At 45.4% G+C, this 21,866-nt stretch overlaps 1 protein-coding gene and 1 pseudogene across 1 annotated transcript in view; one reads left to right on the forward strand and one right to left on the reverse strand.

The window, feature by feature from the left end:
- Positions 1–21,866, forward strand: part of KNL1 (kinetochore scaffold 1) — a 617,593-nt gene that overhangs the window by 461,489 nt on the left and 134,238 nt on the right. The window contains exon 20 of the mRNA XM_086937420.1: positions 14,076–14,177. Coding sequence (XP_086793546.1) covers positions 14,076–14,177 — 102 coding nt within the window. The remainder of the gene's footprint in view (positions 1–14,075; positions 14,178–21,866) is intronic.
- On the reverse strand, positions 19,489–19,792 carry LOC147689917 (protein bicaudal D homolog 2-like; annotated as a pseudogene).

The following is a 21,866-nucleotide window of genomic DNA, read 5'->3' on the forward strand; positions in this document are numbered from 1 at the left end:
GCACTCAATGCAACATACACTCCAAATACCACTCTGTGCCACATATTTATACGCTACATATTTACACTGCGCTCAACCCAACATACACTCCTAATACCACTCAGTGCCTCATAACTACACACCACATAATTACACTATCTACCGCCCTCACTATACCACTCTACCACCCTCACACCCTCACTTTACCCAGTTCTCAGCAAAAATGCAATGTATCAATGTTTAAAGCTTTATTACAAAAGTACAAAAAAATTAATATTACACTTTTAATCTTGATTTTTTTAAAAATATAACATACGCAACACATAATCTCACAATTTGTTTTTTTAAATGTAGTGCCATTATACATTACAAAAATTATATAATTAATAATTACATATAAAATGTATAAGCCATTAAGATTTGTCATATCAATACATGTAAGACAGGGGAATACTAAACATCTAGCTTTAATAATGCTATAGGTGTCACATTTGCAAATTCTATAAATATTGGCATTTACAATAACAAAATTAATACATTTGCTATTCTAAAAACATAAACATAACTTAAAAAATTATTACATTTACAAGACCAATAGCTCCAACTTTTCTAATGCGAGACCTATTGCATTTCCAATGCTTGTTTAGTTACTCTCACTGACTGTTAACTGCTAGCTGCGCATTATGTCTACACAGCTAGTGCCAAATTCTCTCTTCGGCACATCTACTGCCCATAGTTATGCATGTGAGGCTGAGATAGTGAAGCATTTACGTGCACCATTCTGAGCGCCAGTGCAGCTCTACAGACACCAGCAAAGCATGCACCTTAAGTCCATCTCTCTCCTCTCAGATGGCTCCGCTCACCTTGCTATTAATTCATTGGTACCAAAAATGTCAAACAACTTGAATTTTCTGCAGCCAGTAAAGAAACGTAGCTGCCCAGGAAAAAGAAATACGCATCCTTTTATTGACTCAACAGTGTGCGTGTGTGTGTGTGTGTTGTATTTCTTACTGACAGGCCCAACTAACTGCGTCACACAGGCTGTGTGTGTGTGTGTGTGTGTGTGTGTGTGTGTGTGTGTGTGTGTGTGTGTGTGTGCGCGCGTGTGTGTTGTATTTCTTACTGACAGGCCCAACTAACTGCGTCACACAGGCTGTACTAGAGCTTGAATAGTCGGAGCAACAAGCTTGACCCCGCACCATCTGCCTTGGCCTTTCCAGTAGGCTGAGTAACTTGATTCCTGTGTCATGGGGTGGCATTCTAAGAACGGGTGCCGCAACTAGCACATTTCCGGCAATCATCTACAACAGGTAGTACTTCCCAGTTCCTCAGTCCCTTGTGAGTACGGTCCTTCTCGGTAAATCACTGTAAATAGTGTTCTTTTACTGATTTTTTCAGTAGCTGATCAAGCCAAGGTGCTAATGGCCGATCGTGTAACCTGCAAAGGAGGAGAGGGAGAGGGATGGGGATGTGAGGGTGAACAAGGTGGGCCCATCTCTGGTTAAGGGTTTCCAGGCTCCTGGATCATCTGTTCTCCCATTGTTCATTTAATTATTTTATTAAGGTTTTGGAGCCTGGGTCTGCATTACAGTCCTGCACTAGTTTATTCTGCTGCGCCTAAAGCACACCCAATTATTAGAGTGCAGTGTAAGCAGAACTCAAGTTGTCGCCACAACAGCCTGTTAACCTGCCAGTATTACAAAGCTGTTTATGCTTTTTGGGAGGCTAGGGAAAAATATCCTGCATGATTGGAGAGAAGTAGCAAACTATTGACAGGAAGAAAAGAAAGGAAAACGAGAAAGTGGTTAAATAGATAGTGTGTGGAAGTGAAACAGGGTGTAAAATGGGTAAAAGAAAACTAGAGAATGATGAGAATGGAAAAAGTAAAAGGGTTAAGGAAGATGGGGAAATAAACAAGAGAAAAGAAGAAAAGGACAAAACAAATTTGGAGACATGGGAAGAAGAGTGAAGCAAAGAGAGGAGAGAGGCAAGGAGAAGGAAAAAGCAGTGAGAGATGAAAGATGTGACGGAACATGAAGAGGTGGAGATAAATATGAAGAGTGGTAAAATATCAAAAGGGAAATGCAAAATGCAGACCTGGGAGATAAAGCACAGTGACAAGGGGAAAGCATATGAGTGTGGACAGAAAATTTTAATCTAATGAAACGACTACAAAGAATGAGAACGAAGATTCCTTAAATGCTAAGCTTGCCTTCTCGCCCCGCCCCTAGACCAGCCCCTGGCTCCACCGCTAGTGCACAGGTTAGTGGTGGTGACTACTGCACTTATTTATTTCCACTTATTGATGCTCCAACACCTGGCCCACTAAACAGACACAGGTCTTAAAGCATGCCTCTTCATCCCCATGAATTTGCTGTTTACAATTTGGTTTGCCAACGTTTTCTTGGGTCTTTGGCGCTGCAAATGTTTTGAAGAAAATTCGTATGCAACCAATTTGTGGGTCAAGTAAGATTTTTTAGATTTGTGGAGCCCTGAGACAATAGTCTACATATATTAGGATGGACAGTTGGTGTCAGGATGGCAGACCGGGAAGTAGGTGGAGGGAGGGGGGAGGAGTTGGATCACTTGGCAACATTAAGAAAGGACGCATAGAGACAATAGTCTACATGTATTAGGATGGACAGTTTGTGTCAGGATGGCAGACCGGGAAGTGGGTGGAGGGATGGGGGGTGGAGTTCACTTTGAAACATTAGCGCGTGAATATATATATATATATATATATACACACAAGGTTGGATTCGGATACGCGTGTGTTCAATACGCACGTGTTTTTAATTGAAAGGCTGAACAGACCCTATTGATTTGGCATAACAAATACAAGGGACGCATATAGACAATAGTATACATATATTAGGATGGACAGTTGGTGTCAGGACGGCAGACCGGGAAGTGGGTGGAGGAAGGGGGGAGGAGTTGGTTCACTTTGCAACCCGAACAGACCCTATCGATTCGGTTGCTGCACAACAAATGCAAGGGACACATATTGACAATAGTCTACATATATTAGGATGGACAGTTGGTGTCAGGATAGCAGACCGGGAAGTGTGTGGAGGGAGGGGGGGAGGAGTTGGCTAACTTTGCAACATTAAGAAAGGACGCATAGAGACAATAGTCTAAATAGATTACGATGGACAGTTGGTGTCAGGATAGCAGACCGGGAAGTGGGAGGGGGGAGGAGTTGGTTCACTTTGCAACATTAGCACGTCAGACCGGGAAGTGGGTGGAGGGAGGGGGGAGGAGTTGGTTCACTTGGCAACATTAAGAAAGGACGCATAGAGACAATAGTCTACATATATTAGGATGGACAGTTGGTGTCAGGATGGCAGACCGGGAAGTGGGTGGAGGGAGGGGGAGGAGTTGGTTCACTTTTCAACCCGAACAGACCCTATTGATTTGGTTGCTGCGCAACAAATACAAGGGACGCATATAGACAATAGACTACATATATTAATATGGACAAAAACATATTGTATACCCACAAGCATTGTGAAATTAAACATATTAGAAACTTGCGCTTACTCTTTTCTTTCTCTTCATTTAACCAGACTGAGCCACAGCAACGCGTGGCCGGGTACAGCTGGATAATGCAGTCTGCAAGTAACGAACTGCCAGTAGTGATTCCGCGTGACATGACCCAGCTGCGCCCCATTCTACTTCAGACACTGGGGTGATATAAGCAACTGACAACGGGACTAGGAGCACCAGGGGCACTTTCAAAATAGATGGCATTTGAGAAAGGTGTAATACCGAAACGCGTCATGCCGAAATTGAATAAATTAACTTTGTAAGCACCGCTGTGTCTCCTCATCAACTTCTACAGAAGGTGGTGGTTCTTAAGAATATATTGCGTGCGTCACTGACACGCGAGGAAGGCCCTTCCGCAAGAGTCTAGAGAGTCTATGGCGTTTCTCGGACCACCCTGCATTCCGGAGCAAACAGAAAACACGCTGACAATGTGCAATCCATACTTACATGGAGGGATGTTATTACTTTAATGGCGTCTCTGGTCCTGCTGCTAATGGAATTGTAGGGTTGGAAGTGTGGGATACAAAAGACTCTGATTGCCCAGCACAGTGCTACAGCCTCTAACCAGGCCATGCTCGGACCGGTTTCCTACTACAGGAACGAAAAGAAAATACCAACACAACGGAACCACACACTGGCGCGAAAAACAAACTGCATTCTGGGTAATGTAGACTGCAAGTAACGAACTGCCAGTAGTGATTCCGCGTGACATGACCCAGGTGCGCCCCATTCTACTTCAGACACGGGGGTGATATAAGCAACTGACAACGGGACTATGAGCACCAGAGGCACTTTCAAAATAGATGGCATTTGAGAAAGGTGGGGGTTGGGGGGAGGGGGTCGTCTGGGGGGGGGGGGGGGTTCCTACGAGAAAACAAGTGCAGCTAATGGTTTTTTATATTTTTAGAATAAATAAGGAGAAAGTGATTGAGGAATTCCAAATGATAGTTGTTTAGATGAAGACAAATTTTGGCCCAAAATCTCCCATTCGTGTCTGGCTGCTGATGCCCAGGTCATGAGGTTGTTTTACAAAAAATGGCAAGATCCATGGTATCAAATGCATTAGAGAGAGTTCAAATAAAACGAAGCCCAGCAGAACATTGTCAGAAGCTAGGCGGAGATCAAATACCAATGGCAAAATGATGAGCTCAATACTCTAGTCAAGGCAGAAGGCCTCCTGAGAGCCTTTCAATACCTGAGTTACTGTGTGTTCCTAAAAGATTCCCTGCCTAATCCAGAGTTTTTAATTTGTCACAAATACTTTACCTTAGAATTATGCCCAGGTGCCTGACTGGATCTAGAAAATGTTCTCTATAGCAGTGCTCCAATGTGCCGCTAAGTAACATAGTGTGGCTCCGTGCTAACTTCACACTGCCCCAAAAGTGATGGAGCAGAGCCGCATATAAGTGCCGTGCCTGTGTGCTGTCGTAAGTTCCTTTCCTTCTTTACTATCTTATGCGAATCAGGAGGTCCACTCCAAACTTTGTTGGTTTTCCCCACCCAAAACAACAGGTTTCAAGCCTTCAAGGACTGCACGAAGCAGATTTCAGGCATGGACCCCCATGAGATGTCTTTAGTGTCTAAGCTTGGGACACAGCTCAAGGTGATTGGATAGTTGTGCCCCCATACACCTGGAGAAAAGAAGGAGTCAGGTCCTGATTGGGACTGAGGGTGGGCTGGACCATAATATAATGAAGGAAAAAAGGAGATGCCCACACCTCATGGAATACACAATTATTCAAAGAAAAAGGCACGTGTAACTGAATTGCACATGTGGAGGTACATTTATTTATACCAACTACTAGTATTTTTTGAATTTTTGGCAAATTATTTTTTTTGAAGAGCAGAAAAAGGGATAAACCCATACAATCAACACAATAGTTATACAAATACAAACAACAATTATGAACAATGACAATTAATGGGAAACATAAGAACACAGAACAAAAATATTAACACATTAGGAAATTCATGGTTAAGTGTGAATGCCTGTTTTGAAACCACCAAAGCAAAGTGAAAAGGGGGCAAGAGCTTGCACAATGTCCATTAGCATAGATACATTTAATATGTTACTGCGCTCTTGCGTAATGCCGACGCGTTTCAGGTTCGAGCAGAACGTATTCGAACCCTCATCAGGGCTTTGTGAATAGTCTGTGTGAGAAAAGAGAATGGAAACAATATTGAAAGCCAAGACTAATGTGAAGCAATTGAACTCATGGGGTTGTGAAAAAGGAGGGTACCTGTGGTTGTCAGACTCCCAAGAACTGATCGATGGACAGGGGGCGGTGTCACAAAGGTTTAATTCTAGAATGAATAGAGCACATAATGTTTAAGGCGTTTCATATAATTATAATTTCAGATTCACCAAAAATAGGTGGGGGAATCAAGAATGGAACCTACCTCTATGTGCACCGTCCGGTGCACATAGAGGTAGGTTCCATTCTTGATTCCCCCACCGTCCGGTGCACATAGAGGTAGGTTCCATTCTTGATTCCCCCACCGTCCGGTGCACATAGAGGTAGGTTCCATTCTTGATTCCCCCACCTATTTTTGGTGAATCTGAAATTATAATTATATGAAACGCCTTAAACATTATGTGCTCTATTCATTCTAGAATTAAACCTTTGTGACACCGCCCCCTGTCCATCGATCAGTTCTTGGGAGCCTGACAACCACAGGTACCCTCCTTTTTCACAACCCCATGAGTTCAATTGCTTCACATTAGTCTTGGCTTTCAATATTGTTTCCATTCTCTTTTTTCACACAGACTATTCACAAAGCCCTGATGAGGGTTCGAATACGTTCTGCTCGAACCTGAAACGCGTCGGCATTACGCAAGAGCGCAGTAACACATTAAATGTATCTATGCTAATGGACATTGTGCAAGCTCTTGCCCCCTTTTCACTTTGCTTTGGTGGTTTCAAAACAGGCATTCACATTTAACCATGAATTTCCTAATGTGTTAATATTTTTGTTCTTTGTTCTTATGTTTCCCATTAATTGTCATTGTTCATAATTGTTGTTTGTATTTGTATAACTATTGTGTTGATTGTATGGGTTTATCCCTTTTTCTGCTCTTCAAAAAAAATAATTTGCCAAAAATTCAAAAAATACTAGTAGTTGGTATAAATAAATGTACCTCCACATGTGCAATTCAGTTACACGTGCCTTTTTCTTTGAATAATTGTGTATTCCATGAGGTGTGGGCATCTCCTTTTTTCCTTTCCCTACACCTGGAGGCAAAGCTGTATGTCGTTTTACACAAGAAGTTTCAGCCTTTTCCTAGATCCCGCTCCAAATCATAAATGCAAAGTTTGTCCCGGTCCCGAGGCCGTTCCCATGACCGCTCAAATTGACGCTCAATAGAGGGCCTTTTCTTCTCGGCCCTATCTGCTATTGCGATAAAACATCAGAGCGAATTTGACAAGTGCATTTATTTCTCCAAGAATGCCATTGAAAGGGTACTGGACTTGAAGAGAAGCAAGGGTTGTAAGTCATGTACACTGACCCAGATCCTCTCTGCTGTTGACCCTCGATACTGGATAGTGTCCTTCGACCTGTAGGATGCTGGTTTTCATATACCCATCATGCAGTCCCACTAATGTTATCTGAGGTTCAAGGTAGACTAGGAGCATGCATTTTCTGTTCACTGTTCTCCTTCGGCCTCACTAGCTCACCTGGGTCTTCACATAAGTAATGGCGATAGTCGCTTACCATCTTTGGAGGTGAGGGATGCCAGTATTTAGTAGCCAGGTCTGGTGGCTCACTTGACTAATGCACCCACTGCAGGGGCCTGTGTTCGACCTCATGGTCACAGGTTCAAATCCCTGCTGGTCCACTCAGCCGTTCATCCATCTGAGATCGAAAAAAATTGTTTCATTGAGTTGGGTAACAATAAATATCGGTCATTCAGCGGCAAGATACCTACGGGTAAACGTGCGCTTTACAAATACACGTTATGTTCGTATTTCTGTACCTTGAATGGCGAACCTCTTAACATTTTGGGGTTCACTATCAATGAGCCAAATTCCTCCTTCACATTCACTGGGGTAATCCTGGACACAGTGGCGAGCAGGGCGTTCCCTTCACCACAACGAGTGCCGATCATTTGGGCTGTGATCTCAATGTTTCAGGCGCAGTCTTGGATCACAGTGCGAGCAGCTTTGAGACTCTATGGCCTTTTCACCTCTTTCATCCTCCTTGCCAGACAGCGCAAGCATGCTGTGCTCTTTAATTGAATTTAAATTTCCAATGGGCCAAGCATCAAGGCAATCTGGCTGGTGCCATCCAGGTCCTGGAGGAGATGGCTCGAGATTTGCTGTGATGGCTGCTCAAATGCAACTGGTCAAGCAGCAGGTCCCTCTTCCTTCCCCACCCAGAGCTGACTGTAGTGACAGATTCATCCATGCAGGGATGAGTGAGTCATCTGGGGGAGGTGGAGATCAGAGGATTCTGGTCTCTGATGCAGGGCTAGTCCACACCAATCTACCAGCCATTCGGCCGTGTCCAAATGCCTCCTTGCTGTTAATTAAGGGGAGGCTGATGCAGGTTCTTACAGACAACAGCACTGCCATATGGTATTGTAACAAGCGGGCAGAGTGGGGACCTGGGTCCTCTTTCAGGAGGCTCTATGCCTCTGGAGGTGGTTGGAGCACCAGGGTACTTCTTGATCGCGAACCACCTGGCAGGGTCTCTGAATACCAGAGAAGACTAACTTGACAGTCAGTATATGGCAGACCACGAATCGCATCAGTATCCTGGATTGGCACTGAGTGGGGATAATCCTGGCTAGATATTTTTGCTACTGTTGACCATGCGCAGCGTTAAAAGGTCTGCACATCCGGTTTTCCCAAGAACATTCATTAGGAGATGCATTACAGCTGGAATAAAATGTGGTACTCCTGTGGAACTCCCCCTGTCCCAACCCCTGCCTCGAGTTCTTAAAAACATTAACTACCGGGCTTAAAGACATTCTGGAGCCATATTGGGCTAGGAGAGTGTTATGCCCTTCTGGGCATGAGCATCTGTTTCTGTAGTATCAGGCTGTCACGTTGCAAGAACTTCCTGTCACACCAGAAGAGCATGGTCCTCCACCTAGATCTGCAGTCTAAACCGCAATGCATGCATTGAGACTGAGCAGCGGCAATTGCCTTTGTTGGACAGCAACAAAGTCCATTTAGGATGGGAAATGAAATATATTTATGACCTGATGTGGCGTTCAAAAGACTAACCCCTTACAAGCAAAGCAGTTAGATGTCCTTTTGTTTGTTTTATCTTAGGCCCAGCATGGCCTTGCAGTGGACACTATCAAGAGTTATTTGTGTGGTCTTTGTGTGTTTGCCAGACCAACCTTTCTTGTTTAAATCGCCTTTTCTGATGAGATTTCTCAAAGGTTTGACACGAGCATTCCCTCCCAAACTATTTGTGATGCCACAGTGAAATCTGAACTTGGTCTGGGCATCTTTTATTTTGAGCCGATGCATAGCTGTTTGCTGAGTTTCCTGCCCTTAAAGACTGTCTTCCCCTTTGTGATGGTTAGCTAGTCACATGCATGACCTCTGGGACTTCAATGCAACAGCCCTACACTATTTTTTTTGCCCAAAAAATTGGTGCTGCTGACTCGGTTGACCTGATTACTGTGACTCCCTTCCATGTTTAGGAATTCATCACTCTACCTCATTTCTTTGCTCATCCTCACTCCACAAAAGAGGAGGAGAGGCCCTACCAGCTGGGCACAAAAGGGATTTTGCCACCCGACAACCACACGACGCTCACAATCTGTTGCGCACAAGGGCCCTGGACTGCTCGAATAGCCACTCCCGACGATAGTCTTCTTAATCAAAGTTGTTGGGTAAGTTCCGTAAGCACAAGAAAGCTAAGAAGTCGAAGCACTCTTTGACTTCTCCGCGCTGGTCCAAATATTCGGATGAGGTGTGGGAGTGTCGGCACTATAAGCCTCGCTCTTCTGTGGAGCCTGTGCAAGGGTCTGCTCCACGACTCCCAGAGTTTCCTTGAACAACCCCCACCCAACTCAGTTTTATGAGGCAATGCACCTCATATTTGAACAGCTTGACCCCATGGGAGCATCTTTGGGCCCCTCTGGTTTGCTAGCTGCCCGACTGGATTCCTACTAGAGAATCCTCTCTTGGCACTAGTCAGGCCCTATGGATCTATTACTGGATCCTGAGTGGCAACACCTGCGAGGTCGTGATCTTCCTCAATGCCGAATTCAGTGCCATTACTCCTGGAACCAACACCCATCGGTGGTTCAGTTCCAATCATTATAACCGACTCCTACATGGAAATCACAGGCGTCACGCGATGCCAGGTCCAGTACCATTTCATTCAAGTTGGAGCCAGTGCCTTTTTTATTTCTTGGCCTGGAGAGGGGACGATTGGGAGGGGCTGCAGGACCTTATGGTTAACACAATCCTCTAGAAGAACAGGAGTAACTGGCGAATGCTAGTAGTCTGGGCAAAACCCAAGACCTGGTCACTCCCCCTACTGTGGCTACCGAGGAAGGTGCCTCTTTCACAGTGGTGATGAGAAGGTCAGCTGAGGTCCTGGATCTTACATTGTCCTCAAACTGTGTGGGATTCGGCTGCACAAGTTCTGCCCATGTCTCTGATTAACCCGGAGTCACTCACAGGAAATTGCAGATGGCAGAGATGCAGTGAAGTTCACCATCAGATGTTGACTGGACACTGTGATTTGCTGAGTAGAGCGAGGACATCGTTGGTGGCACTTAGGCTCCTCACCTGGCTGAGAACCACAGGCTTTTTGGCAGATGTGCAAGCCTTGCTCATGGACTAGCCCTTTGATGGTTCCCGCCTGTTTGGCGAGAAGGCAGACTCTGTTTTGGAGCGCTTCAAGGGCAGCAGAGCTACAGCCAGGTCCTTAGGCCTGTCAATGGCCCCTCTCCAACCACAGTCTGCCTTTTGCCCCTTTCGTGGCTACATAAGGGGCTACCAGCCATGTCTTTTCCCAGCCAGCCACCAATGCCAACATGCTTCCCAGCCTTAATATGGCGATGGACATGGCTCCCACAAACTAACTGGGACCACCAGCTAGAGGTCGGACCAGTTGACTATCCCCCTTAGCAGCTGCAGCCTCAAACCCTTTAGGTGGCCCTTTTACCAACACTGCACCCAGTGGGTAGCAGAATATGTCACCACTGGCAGTCGATAAGATCGAACAGATGGGTTTTACAGATAATCCATAGGGGCTCCTCCATTCCCTTTCTGGAAACTCCTCTACCTATACCACCTGCTCACAACAGGTTGTCGGAGGACCATCTCTCCTTGCTACGTCAGGAAGTGTCAGTTCTGTTGCCCAAGGGGGTCATCAAGAAGGTGTCTGCATCAGAAGTAGGTTGTGGTTGCTATTCCTGCTACGTTCTGGTACTCAAAAAGGATGAAGGCCTTTGTCCTAGACCTGTGCCTTCTCAACTTCACCCTGAAAGGGTAGAATTTCAAAATGCTCGCTTTACCTCAAGTCCTCTGTGCCCTGCAGACTGGATGGTAGTGTTGGACTTGCAGAGTGCATATTTCCACATCCCAGTCCTGCTGGCCCACAGGCGTTATCTCTGATTCACGGTGGTCAAAGTGTACTTTCAATGTGCTGTGCTTATTTTGGCCTTGCCAGTGCCCTTTGGGTGTTTACTAAGGTGATGGTGGTGGTTGCAGCACATCAGTGGAGGTCCGAGGTTCCTATCGACGGTTTGTTGTTGAAAGCAGGTTCGCCCCAGGCATTCATATCCCACCTCCAGACTACGGCGGACCTCCTGCACTCTCTTGGGATCACCATCAACGTGCCAAAGTCACAACTTAGAGCGGGGATATACCCATTCGGGGGTGAGGCCAGCTCTCTTTAAATCATTCATTCACCTGACGCCCTCTCAGACGCTCCCTTTCATTGGAGCAGTTATAGGTATGGTGCAGTTTTGGGCCTGTCCTCCCGAGCAGCGAGTCCAGGATGTTCATGATATGATACTGAAGTTTCAGCCTCTATCCTGGATTTCAGTGAGACTGACTCTGAGGCTGTTGGGCCTCTTGTATCCTGCTGGTGACACATGCTCCTTGTTCACTACACTTTGTGTCCCCCTCCTGACGCAGATGCTCATGCTTGCGCTCTAAGGATGTGCTCGTGCTCGCCCACCCGCTTGCTCCTGCTGCGCCACTAATTCTGCCATTTTACGCATATTTACAGCATCTACATGACTGCTCCTCTACCCCATGTGTACATCACGCCCCTTGTCATATGCAGGCTTTCCAGCTGGAACTGAAGTCCCAGTGGGCACAGCATCGGGGATATCGAACCAACAGGTCCAGATCGCGAAAGGGACTGCAAAAGACCTGCGGTGGTGGTTAACGAGCCACGATTGAGTCAGCAGCTGATCCCTCTCCCTTTTCCTGTTGGAGCGGACTGTAGTGACTGATGCTTCACTCCTGGGCTAGTGCGGCCATTTGGGAGAGGTGGAGATCAGAGGCAGAAACCAGGCTTCATATCAACCTGTGGGAGCTCTAGGCAGTTCGACTGGTGTTGAAACCTTTCTTCTTTTGATCAAGGGCAGGCTGGTGCAGGTGTTGACGGGAAAAACCACTGCCATGTGGTACTGAAACAGACAGGGTAAGTTGTCAAGAGTCTCTGCGTCTCTGGACAAGGCTGATACATAAAGGCACGTCTCTGATGGTTCAACATCTGGCACCCTCTCTGAATACCAGAGATGATTAACTTAGCTGTCGATGGCTAGTGGATTTTAAATGGCGTCTTCATCCAGAGGTGGTGCAAGGTCTCTTTCAAGAGTTGGGAGAGCCTTGGCTAGATCTGTTTGCCGCTGCCGAGACTGCGCAATGTCAGCAATTTTGCATGCTGGAGTTTCCTAGGCAGCACTTGCCCGGAGACGCTTATCGCTTCGAAGGAATACAGTCTTATTCCTTTACGCATGAAGTTGGTTGGCAAATGTTAAACTGATATACAATATATGTGATATGTTACAATATTACTCTTTGACTTGTTGTGTGACTGATTACTCCAACCCCTTATGATTTCTATTTGAATTCAGTCAGAATGTAGTGTAGGTTTTTTCCTTGGGTCCTGAGGAATTGCCAGATAATCGTGTTCTGACATATATAGGCGAGAAACATGTTGACCTTGTTTTAGACCAATTTACTTACAAAGCTTCTTGGACCATTTTATCATAAATTAGCATTTTAATTAGGCTGGTGAGCTAAATCATTAAATACTCTAACCTGAGCATCACCTCACTTATTTTAACCCACTCTTTACTACCACTCTACGCATCATACTTGAACACACACACCCCCATTTTACCAGAAGGCAAAGTAATATTTCCGGCAAAGAGCCCCCAGGGGGTGCCCGTCTGGCATTGCAGCACCGGCCCAATGGGGAGCTAGCACAAAAAGAAGCATTACACCCATTCAGGTGTTTGAGGGCCCGTGTTCCTATTGGAGCACATTCCTTTTCCTGCAGTTTTATCTTCTGCACTTCTCTTGCCTTGAGGAACGGCACACCCCTTTTACCGAAAGATTGTTACATGGAGCAGTGTGCTGGAGCTGAATAGCTCCTGTTCTCTTTTATTTAGAATTATTTCTAGGGTTTCCTTAGATATGGTTACAGGATACATGCACTAGAGTGTCACCTACTCCAAAGTTCTATTGTGAATTTACATAAGTCAGGAAGTAAACCCTAGATGTAACATAAATTGGTCACCAAACTGATTGTTGAAAATCGACAAATTTGCAAAAACCGTGAATGATTTGTATGCTGCGATACCATAGCCAATATTACAGGAACTGCTGTGAACCACCTTCCTCAAATAACATTCTGAGGGTGAGGGGTGTTGCTGCTCTTTTGAGATAATTATAAACCACTTCAGCAGATAGTTGGCCTGCTGCCAACTACTAAACCTCCTTTAGCTTTGCGTAGTCTATTTGGTGTGTTTACATAATTACTATTGGCGTACAATATCAGCAGGTCGAAGAACTACCACTAAAGTGCAAGAACTTATCTTGTGAATTCCTTCCTCTCCTTGCAAATTCTCTCCTGGAGCTTTCCTCACATTGTTGCTTATCGTTCTGATGGTGGCAGTACATTTGATTAATGGAACTAAGGTTTCATTTATAACCAAAGGCTGGTAGTAGCACGTGGTTTCCAGCTTTGGGTGTGATTTTAATGTTTCTTGCTTAAATTCAGGTGATATTTTAAGTATGAAAGGATCTGCAAGGAGGAAAGGAATCCATAAGTAGCTTCTTATTAGTGTTGTTTAACCATCTGCCATCTCTTCACCTTAGATTATAATCCTACTTGCAAAATCTACATCGGATAACACACGCTTGTTTGAAGATTTAGCCTTCTTCACATTTCTAAGAATATTGTATGGTTTAGCAAAGCCTGAACATTTCTAAAGATCAAAATATATTTGCCCCCATGCAGTACTGTTAATTGAACAAATGAGATGGTAAAGTGTTAATATTTGGATCGTCTAAGATGATTGCTTGGATTTACCATTTGTGTTTTAATGTTTCTAGGAAGCTGTTAAGCTTGGAAGAACAGAAGCAGGCCCTGCTCTCCCAGATAAGCAGTCTAAAGAAGAAAGCGAACCACATGGTCAAATATCGCTCTGAATACGAGTAGGTAAAGGGAAAGGGGGAACATATGTAAGAAGTTACATTTCATTCACAGGAGTCTGATTAAAATATTGTGCTTGGAGGCACTTATTTCAGAGTGCCTTTTGCATTTAAAGCCTCACCTAAAGCAGTAGGGCGAGCAGGTTGTGTGTTGCTGAAATTGAAACGTTGTCTCACTCTTCTACTTTAAAGTAATGAAACCCTATATTGGCATCCCTGTATGGATGTATATTTTGGTATTTCTAAAGCGTGCTAGCTAGCTACAGATCGTTATACCGGGGCAAGTCCCGGGGGATACATGGGTGGCGGGACAGAGTGAGGTGCTAGATGGAAGGACTGACTCCATTTGTTTGTCTGATTTCTGTTATGGGATTCACTCAGTCTCCTCCTAGTCAAGGTCTGGCAGTGGTGACCGTTATTACAACTCGTGTGATACAAGCAACATCATTTACTCACACTTGTTCAGTTAATTTTCCATTAAGAATCTTTACAACCTATCCATCAGTCATGGTCTGACTTCTCCAGCCTTTTGTACCCTTAAACTTCTTTTGCCCTAACTGTGGTTAATCAGTTTCTGCATGCAGTTTTGTCATGCTGCTGTATAGTCTGTTGGGACACATTTGTGGTTTGGTGCAGTGCTGATGTGTACTCCTTTTGAGCTCCTAAACAGTTGTTCCTTATGGCTTCTCGCCATGAAAACTTAGTTGCCATCACTACAGTACAGCGTGAGAGTGAACATCAGACTTTGTGTGCTTATACACCACCTTCTTCCCTGGCGAGCTGGCTCTGCGTACCAGGGCATCCTTTCCCCAAAAAGTTGTGACGCTGTTCCACGCTGGCCGATCCAACACTTTGCCGACGTTTTGTGCTCCACCTCACCCCTCTTAGGAGAAGGAAAGGCCCCATCGCTTGGACCCTAAGAACACTCAGTTTTTACATCGATTGCACCAAATACCACTGGATAGATGATCAGCTCTTGGTGCAGTTTGCCAAAGCAAGAAAAGGCAATGTTGTGCAGAAGCATAGCATCTCATGCTGTATTATTGTCTGCATTAAGATCTGCTATCACACTGGCAGAGGAGCAGCCTCCGGAAGGTATGCATGCCATTTCCACCAGGACCAAAGCTGCTACCACTGCATTAGCACGCAGAGTTCATGGAGATGGCCTCTGCCTGGCAGCTATGTGAGTGGCCCTCCATATGTTCATGAATCACTATTGTCTGGACAGCAAAGTCTGTCGAGAAGGGCCCTTTGCCTGCTTGGTTCTGTAGATCTTCCTGGTTTGAGGCCATCCACAGCCCTCTTCCCCATAAGTACTGCTCTGGCATCTATTAAAAAGGTGAGGAATTTGCAGCAATACATTTATCAGAAGAACAAGTTTAACCCTGATGGATGAAGTCTTTTTACGGAAGAAATACGTTGGCTGGGCTGATGCATGTATTCATTCTTCCAATTGTGAAAATAAAAAACATAATTGAATTCAAGACCTATCAACACTCCCGTCTATATATGTTTCATTAATGCCATGATTTAAAAGATTATATTGTACTTGACTTTTGAATTGCTTTAGATATTAGTGTGCTCCTTGATACTATATTTGCTTTTAGAATAAAAGTTTTTCTCAGAAATTTGACCGCTCAGTAGTGGGGTCAAGTGTGAGCATATCAGATTTTGAGGACTTATTTACTGGTGTAGCCCAAATAGCCCACACTACTGTTCCTTTACCTTCTTTATTTTTATACTTTGTTCATGAGCTTCACCGTTTATTTTGCAGCAACTTTAGTTTTCTTTATATGACTAGACTGTCCCAGCCATGGCCGTTCACAATTGCTTTTTCTATAGTCTTAAGTTAGAGGAAGAGGTGTGGCGCCGCGGCCAGGGCTACTGACGCTGGAATCTGGGGATCACGGTTCGATCCCCAGCTCCGGCGGCAGGTTAGCCCAGCACCATGTGACTCTGGGCAATAGCTTGCTTAATCTTCCCGACGGCCCCCAGCGCCTAGAGACCCTTGCGGGTGATTGTGCGCTTTACAAATGTGGATTTTTTATTATATTATTTATTATTCGTGTGACTCCTCCCCTAAAGAACTGTTCTCTTACCTCTCAACTCCTTATACGGCCAGTCTTTAATAACAAGCAGCATTTGTCCAGTTAACTGCTCACATAGGATCTAACCAGCTTTTCCGTTCTCCCTGAATTGGTTTTTGCCTCTGCTATAGCATTTGATATTTCCAGCAACATCGCAGTTTCAGTTGGAGCAAAGCTATTTGGTGAGAAAGTGCATTCTGCCTTGGAGCGATTTAAGGACAATACAGCTATGGCTCGCTGTTCGAGCCTGCTTTCTCCTATTAGCCAGTTTTACAGATAATACAGAAAGCTTAGAGGTCACTCGAGAGGCCTCGCCTACCGTTGGTGGTAGTCCTCATAACCTGTTCCACAACCAGGCCAGATCTTTTGTGTCTCTAAAGGAAGGGAATTTGGTAAAGGGCATAGGCAGATGCAGGAGTAATTTTTTATGCCAATTGCAGCTGCTACAAAGCAGCTTTAGTTTCCCCTCCGCCAGCCCTCTAGGAGCTGTTGGGGATGGAACTCATTTTTGCCAACCTGACTGGCGTACAATTAATTCAGACCAGTGGGCCCCTCAAGATATCCAGTTTGGTTACTTAGTACTTACTGGTTCCCACAAAGGACAGAGTGCTCACACCAATACTGGATCTCAGGTTTCTTAACACCTTCCTCAGGATAGACATTTTCAAGTTGGTCTTGTTGACCATGGAACTTGAATACTGGAGGATGTTCTCAGATGTGCAGGATTCTTATTTTCATTTGCCAATCTTGCAGTCCCACAGATGTGTTCAGTTTGTTGTGAGACTGTAACAATTCCAATTCACCATTCTGTACTTTTGCAAGCCTCTGCTGCTTGGATGTTCCGTAGGTGATGTTATGGTTATAGCCCATCGTTGCATGTTGTGGATACATGTATACCTGTAGCAGTTCTTGTTGTCCACTCTAGAGTTCTCATCAACAAACCGAAATGTCACCTTCAGTCAGTGCAAAGGATTCCCTTCATAAGGCCCATCTTCGAAACATGGTCTTTGAGTACCTTTCCACAGAATGAGTCTGTGTTGTGTGGAAAGGTAATAATTCTGATGTTTTTGAGCAAAAGCCCCTATTCAAGACAGTATAGTTCTGCATCTTCTTGGTCTCCGGCCCTCTCGCATACTAATGGTGCATCTTGCCTGGTGGCATATGTGATCCCTATAGTACAATCTTTGTCTTCAATTGAGAAAACACTGGGGTACCTGTTGGGCAACTTCTGTGTTCTGGTTGAAGCTACCTGGTACCTTCAGTGGTTGATGGCGGACGACATCCTAACAGGTGGAAGGCCATTCTCTTTGCCTCATCTGAACCTCACATTAGAGACTGACACGTCTTGGCTTGGGTGAATATTGGGATGACGGTTCTCGCCTCTTTCAAGGTAAGCACTGAAGGACCTTTTGTAAATGGAAGTGGGAGAAAGATGTGCAACAGGTGAACTGTGGTTCTCACAATGTAGTTTTGCAAACCCCATGCACAATTTGAGCCCTCTCTTGATTTGGTTGCCCCGGTATCTAGAAATCGAATTCTTAACTTGTAATATGGTATTCTACCCCTGTTTATATTTTACCTCAAAGTGGCATTACAACTTTAGTGCAAATTGTATGTTGCTCGTATGCCTGCAGGCAGAGGAGACATATTGCACTTTATTTTTTTCTGCCCAGATTATATTCACTCTAGAAACAAGCATTTACAATGCAATGGTTTCGCCTTTGGAAAAGTTAGAGCTATTGGCATTGTAAATGACAACATTTGTATTTATGTGTTGGTTTTGAAAACCGATAAATAAATGGCATTGTCATTTACATTGTCATTAGCTTAATCTCTCGCAAATGTGATTCTTTACCATGTCATTCATGCATACATTCACTTGGTACCTGCACATTTTTTCAAGTGTGTTCTTTCATTTATCTTTTTTAATTAATGGCGATTTTACAACGTCTAACCCGATAAGGGCTGAGAAACTAAACAAAACCCTGGTGAGGCCTCATGTGTATAGCTGGTTTTGGACACCTCATCTCCAGACAAATAGACAGATTGGAAATGGTCCATAGAAGGCGTGGCATGATGATGCCTGCTTTAGAGGAAGAGGCTGCTGAACATGTAACTATGTGCAGACTGAGGGTCAAGGCGCAGAATTTGAAGGAGATATTCACATTCCCAACGGGAATGAACAGTTTAAGAAACAAACATCCTTCAAGCGAGAGTATTCTGTGGGTTTGTGTAACCTACGTGAAACTTAACTAGGAAGGCTCCATCCAGTGCACTGAATGGACTGAGCATCGTGCCAGCAGAATGAGTGCAGGTCAAAATTAAAAATAAAATACAATAAAAGATATGGATTGGGTATACTGAAGCAACAGTACCAAGTGTAAGAGTCTAAAAGTGGAGAGCACAAGGTCTGATGTGGAGTGCAGCCCGGGTTATGGGTAGGCGGGGTGAGGCCTTGTCCACCATGAATGTCTGTTTCTATAATTAGAAAGTGTTAGTCACGCTGGCTACGGGCTGACTCCCACCACAATGGGCTCTTGCTTGCCACACTCAGCCGCGGCACTGTCCACTCCACTGTGCATCCCTGGACACCAGGTGCTCGCTACGGTACAGACAAAGGCAAGGAGGACAATCAGTTGCATGTCAATCGTGTTGCAGGTTCCTTTATTGATATGCCTTATAATCAATATCGTAAGTCACAAACGTACTCCTGTCTGCAAATATACCATAAAACCTACATTAGTAAAGAAATATTCTCCTATCTGGACTTGACAATCACAAAGTATGTTTCTTTTATTTGTTAACGTGATATTAGCTTCTCAAGAACAATGTGAGCACAATTGTTTCAGCACAACCCAACCTATAGAATAAATATTCCTGTCCAATTATTTTCTTGAACGCCGAGCCTGCTAAATAATATTTTATTTATCATTTTTGACAGCACGTGACATTCTAAAGCAGCAACCCTGGTGACAAAGCGCAGTGCAGCACAAGAATGTCAGATGCCCATAATAAATACACCTGCCGCCCCCTGCAAAGAACCGCTTGAACCTGACAGAGGCAATAACGGAGCAGGGCCAAGCCCTCCGCCCGGCCCCCACGTATTGTCCTGGCAATGGGAGGATGTTTGGGGAACTTCCTGTCAGCGCCCCATCCCCGGCTAGAAGCATCTCTTCCTGGTACTCTGCACATGCCCCACGCATTTCACTGCAATGCCACAGCGATCCCTAGCGCTGAGCCGACCCCGGTGCGAGGCGCTGTGCTGCAGCGGGCAGTGCCCCGCAGAGGCCAGGCCCAGGCAGCAGCAGCGCACCCACCTCCTTCAGCTGCTCCAGCTCGTGCTTCAGGCTGTCATTCTCAGGCCTCCAGCTTTTCATACTGCTGCTTCAGGGCCAGCTTCTCCTCCAGCACCCACAGCCCGTACTCGGCCGCCTGAATCTTCTCCTGGGTGGTTTCTGTCAGCTCCTGGCTCAGCCTCTTGATCTCCGCCTGGTAGTGCACGGCCCTCTGCGGGACTTTGTCGGCGGCCATGGCCCCCCTCGGGTGGATGGAGAGATGAGAGGATGAGTGGGTGGCGGGCGGGTGGGTGCCTTCCCAGCTTGGATGCTGCCCCGCGCCCCCTCGCAGCAAACGGAAGATGCCGGCACAGACAGACGCGGCGCGGAAACGGGGTGGGGTGGGGCTAAAGATGGGGCCGGTAGGCTGCCGTTGCCTCCCGGTCTTCCTGCTCGTCTGGTCAGCTCAGGGCATCACTCGGCAGGGCTGGGATGGACCCTTCATCCCCGGCTCATTCAAAGGCAGGAGGAATTCGCCATCTCCAGGGCAGCGTCACTGCAGTGTGTGCAGCCTCCACCTGCTCTCTCTCCCCCTGCTGCAGCGCGGGTGATGCTGCACTCTGCCAGAGGACGGACAACCATAACATCCCTCCAGTCAGGAAGGTGCATGCTTCAGCCCCGGTCCCAAACAAAACCCACGCTGGGGGCAGGGAGCGGCGGAGGCAGCCCTCGCGGAGTCACTAAAATACACAAACCACTGGGGGTTTCATAATGCTGCAGTGCAACACTGGGGGGTACATCCCTGCCCCTCACTAGCCCATCCTCCAGCCCTCTCGCTGAATTACGCTGCTTCCCAGAAAGTAGGAGATATCTGGTCCTGATGATACAGTTAAGAAAATGCACCATGAATGCAATAATGAACAAGATTGGAATGTGCGTTGAGCCCACAAACTGCGGAGCTTCGCAGGCAAGCTACTGCCCGGCCGCTATCTTCAGAGAAACGACGAAAACAAACCTTGACGACAAAAAAAAAAAAAAAAAAACCCCGCCCACAGCCGCATGACGTGGGCAAAAGCCTAAAATTCTCAGGAACGCCAACGAATCTGCTCCGGCATTGATGGACAGATCTCTGTTCCAATGGCTAGCCTCCATTTATGGAGCTAGCCAATGGAACAGAGGGGCGGGACTACACACACATACTCTAGACAAAAGATTTTGCCTGCGTGAAATGCTGCTTGCGCAGCTTTCGACAGGCGAAACCTAAAAAGGGACAGCTCAGGATTACTTATAAATTGAGATACATAGGAGAACAAACAGTCGACTGTTCCTGATGTGGCCATGGAAGGGAAGATTCCTTTCAGGTGAGCCCGCCTCAATCAAATATCTTTACATATGTACACAAGACAAAAAAAGACAACTTGGTCCAAAATGTAATCATTGGAAAAGGTTTAGAAGGAAACCTGATACAGTATAGGAACTACGATTTTGTGCAAAACTGTCCTGTAAAATGACGATCCTACCCACAGTCAGCTGTATTTGCCATGATGTGATGTCCTATTCTAAAATGCTACTTTGAAAAATGTAAATCATTTCATACAAGGCTCATTTGTTAAGGCCATTATTACATCACTGGTTGGAGACAGGGCTGACAATGCCAACCTACTAAATATGTAATTTGTTCACAACTTAAACACGCTGACGCTTGGTTCTCAGATTCAAAAGCTAGCTATATCAGCTCGCTCAGGGATAACATACTACATTGACATTAGCAAAAATGGGTTACTATTCTCTGGCTTTTACAAAATGATGGAGAATTCCCTAGTCAGAACCACTGCTGACACTTGGAAGCTGGCACTGAAACCGATGGGAGTATCCACAACAAACAGCCTATACTTAATGATAAACCGCTGCTTTAAGAATTAATCCAAGTAAATGGGTGCAAGCTTGGCAAGTAGTTAGCTCAAGCTTTTTAATCGATTCCACTGACTGGAGCAGATATGCAGAGATGCACAGGCCTGGAAGGCAGCAGACTTCCATCCTTGCAGTGACAATGTCTAGGTTTGTGTTATTCTAGCCAGTTTATTAATAATGGATAGTAGCAGATTAAGATGTAGCTAATTAGAGTTCTTGGGCCCCACTGATCCTCGTTCTTTGTATTTCCTTGAAGACCGGGCATCCCTGGTAAAAATCCATCCAGTTCTTTGGTGAACACGGTTTATGCTCTTTGGCTGACTTATGGTGTAGTAATGCAGTTCATGCCTGTGCTTATGTATATTTTCTCAGGTGGTTACCTTCATTCGAAAGGGAAGATGCCTGTTCTCATCCTCTCA

Source organism: Lissotriton vulgaris, chromosome 9 (genome assembly GCF_964263255.1).
Source record: "Lissotriton vulgaris chromosome 9, aLisVul1.2, whole genome shotgun sequence".
In the NCBI taxonomy this organism is placed as follows: Eukaryota; Metazoa; Chordata; class Amphibia; order Caudata; family Salamandridae; genus Lissotriton; species Lissotriton vulgaris.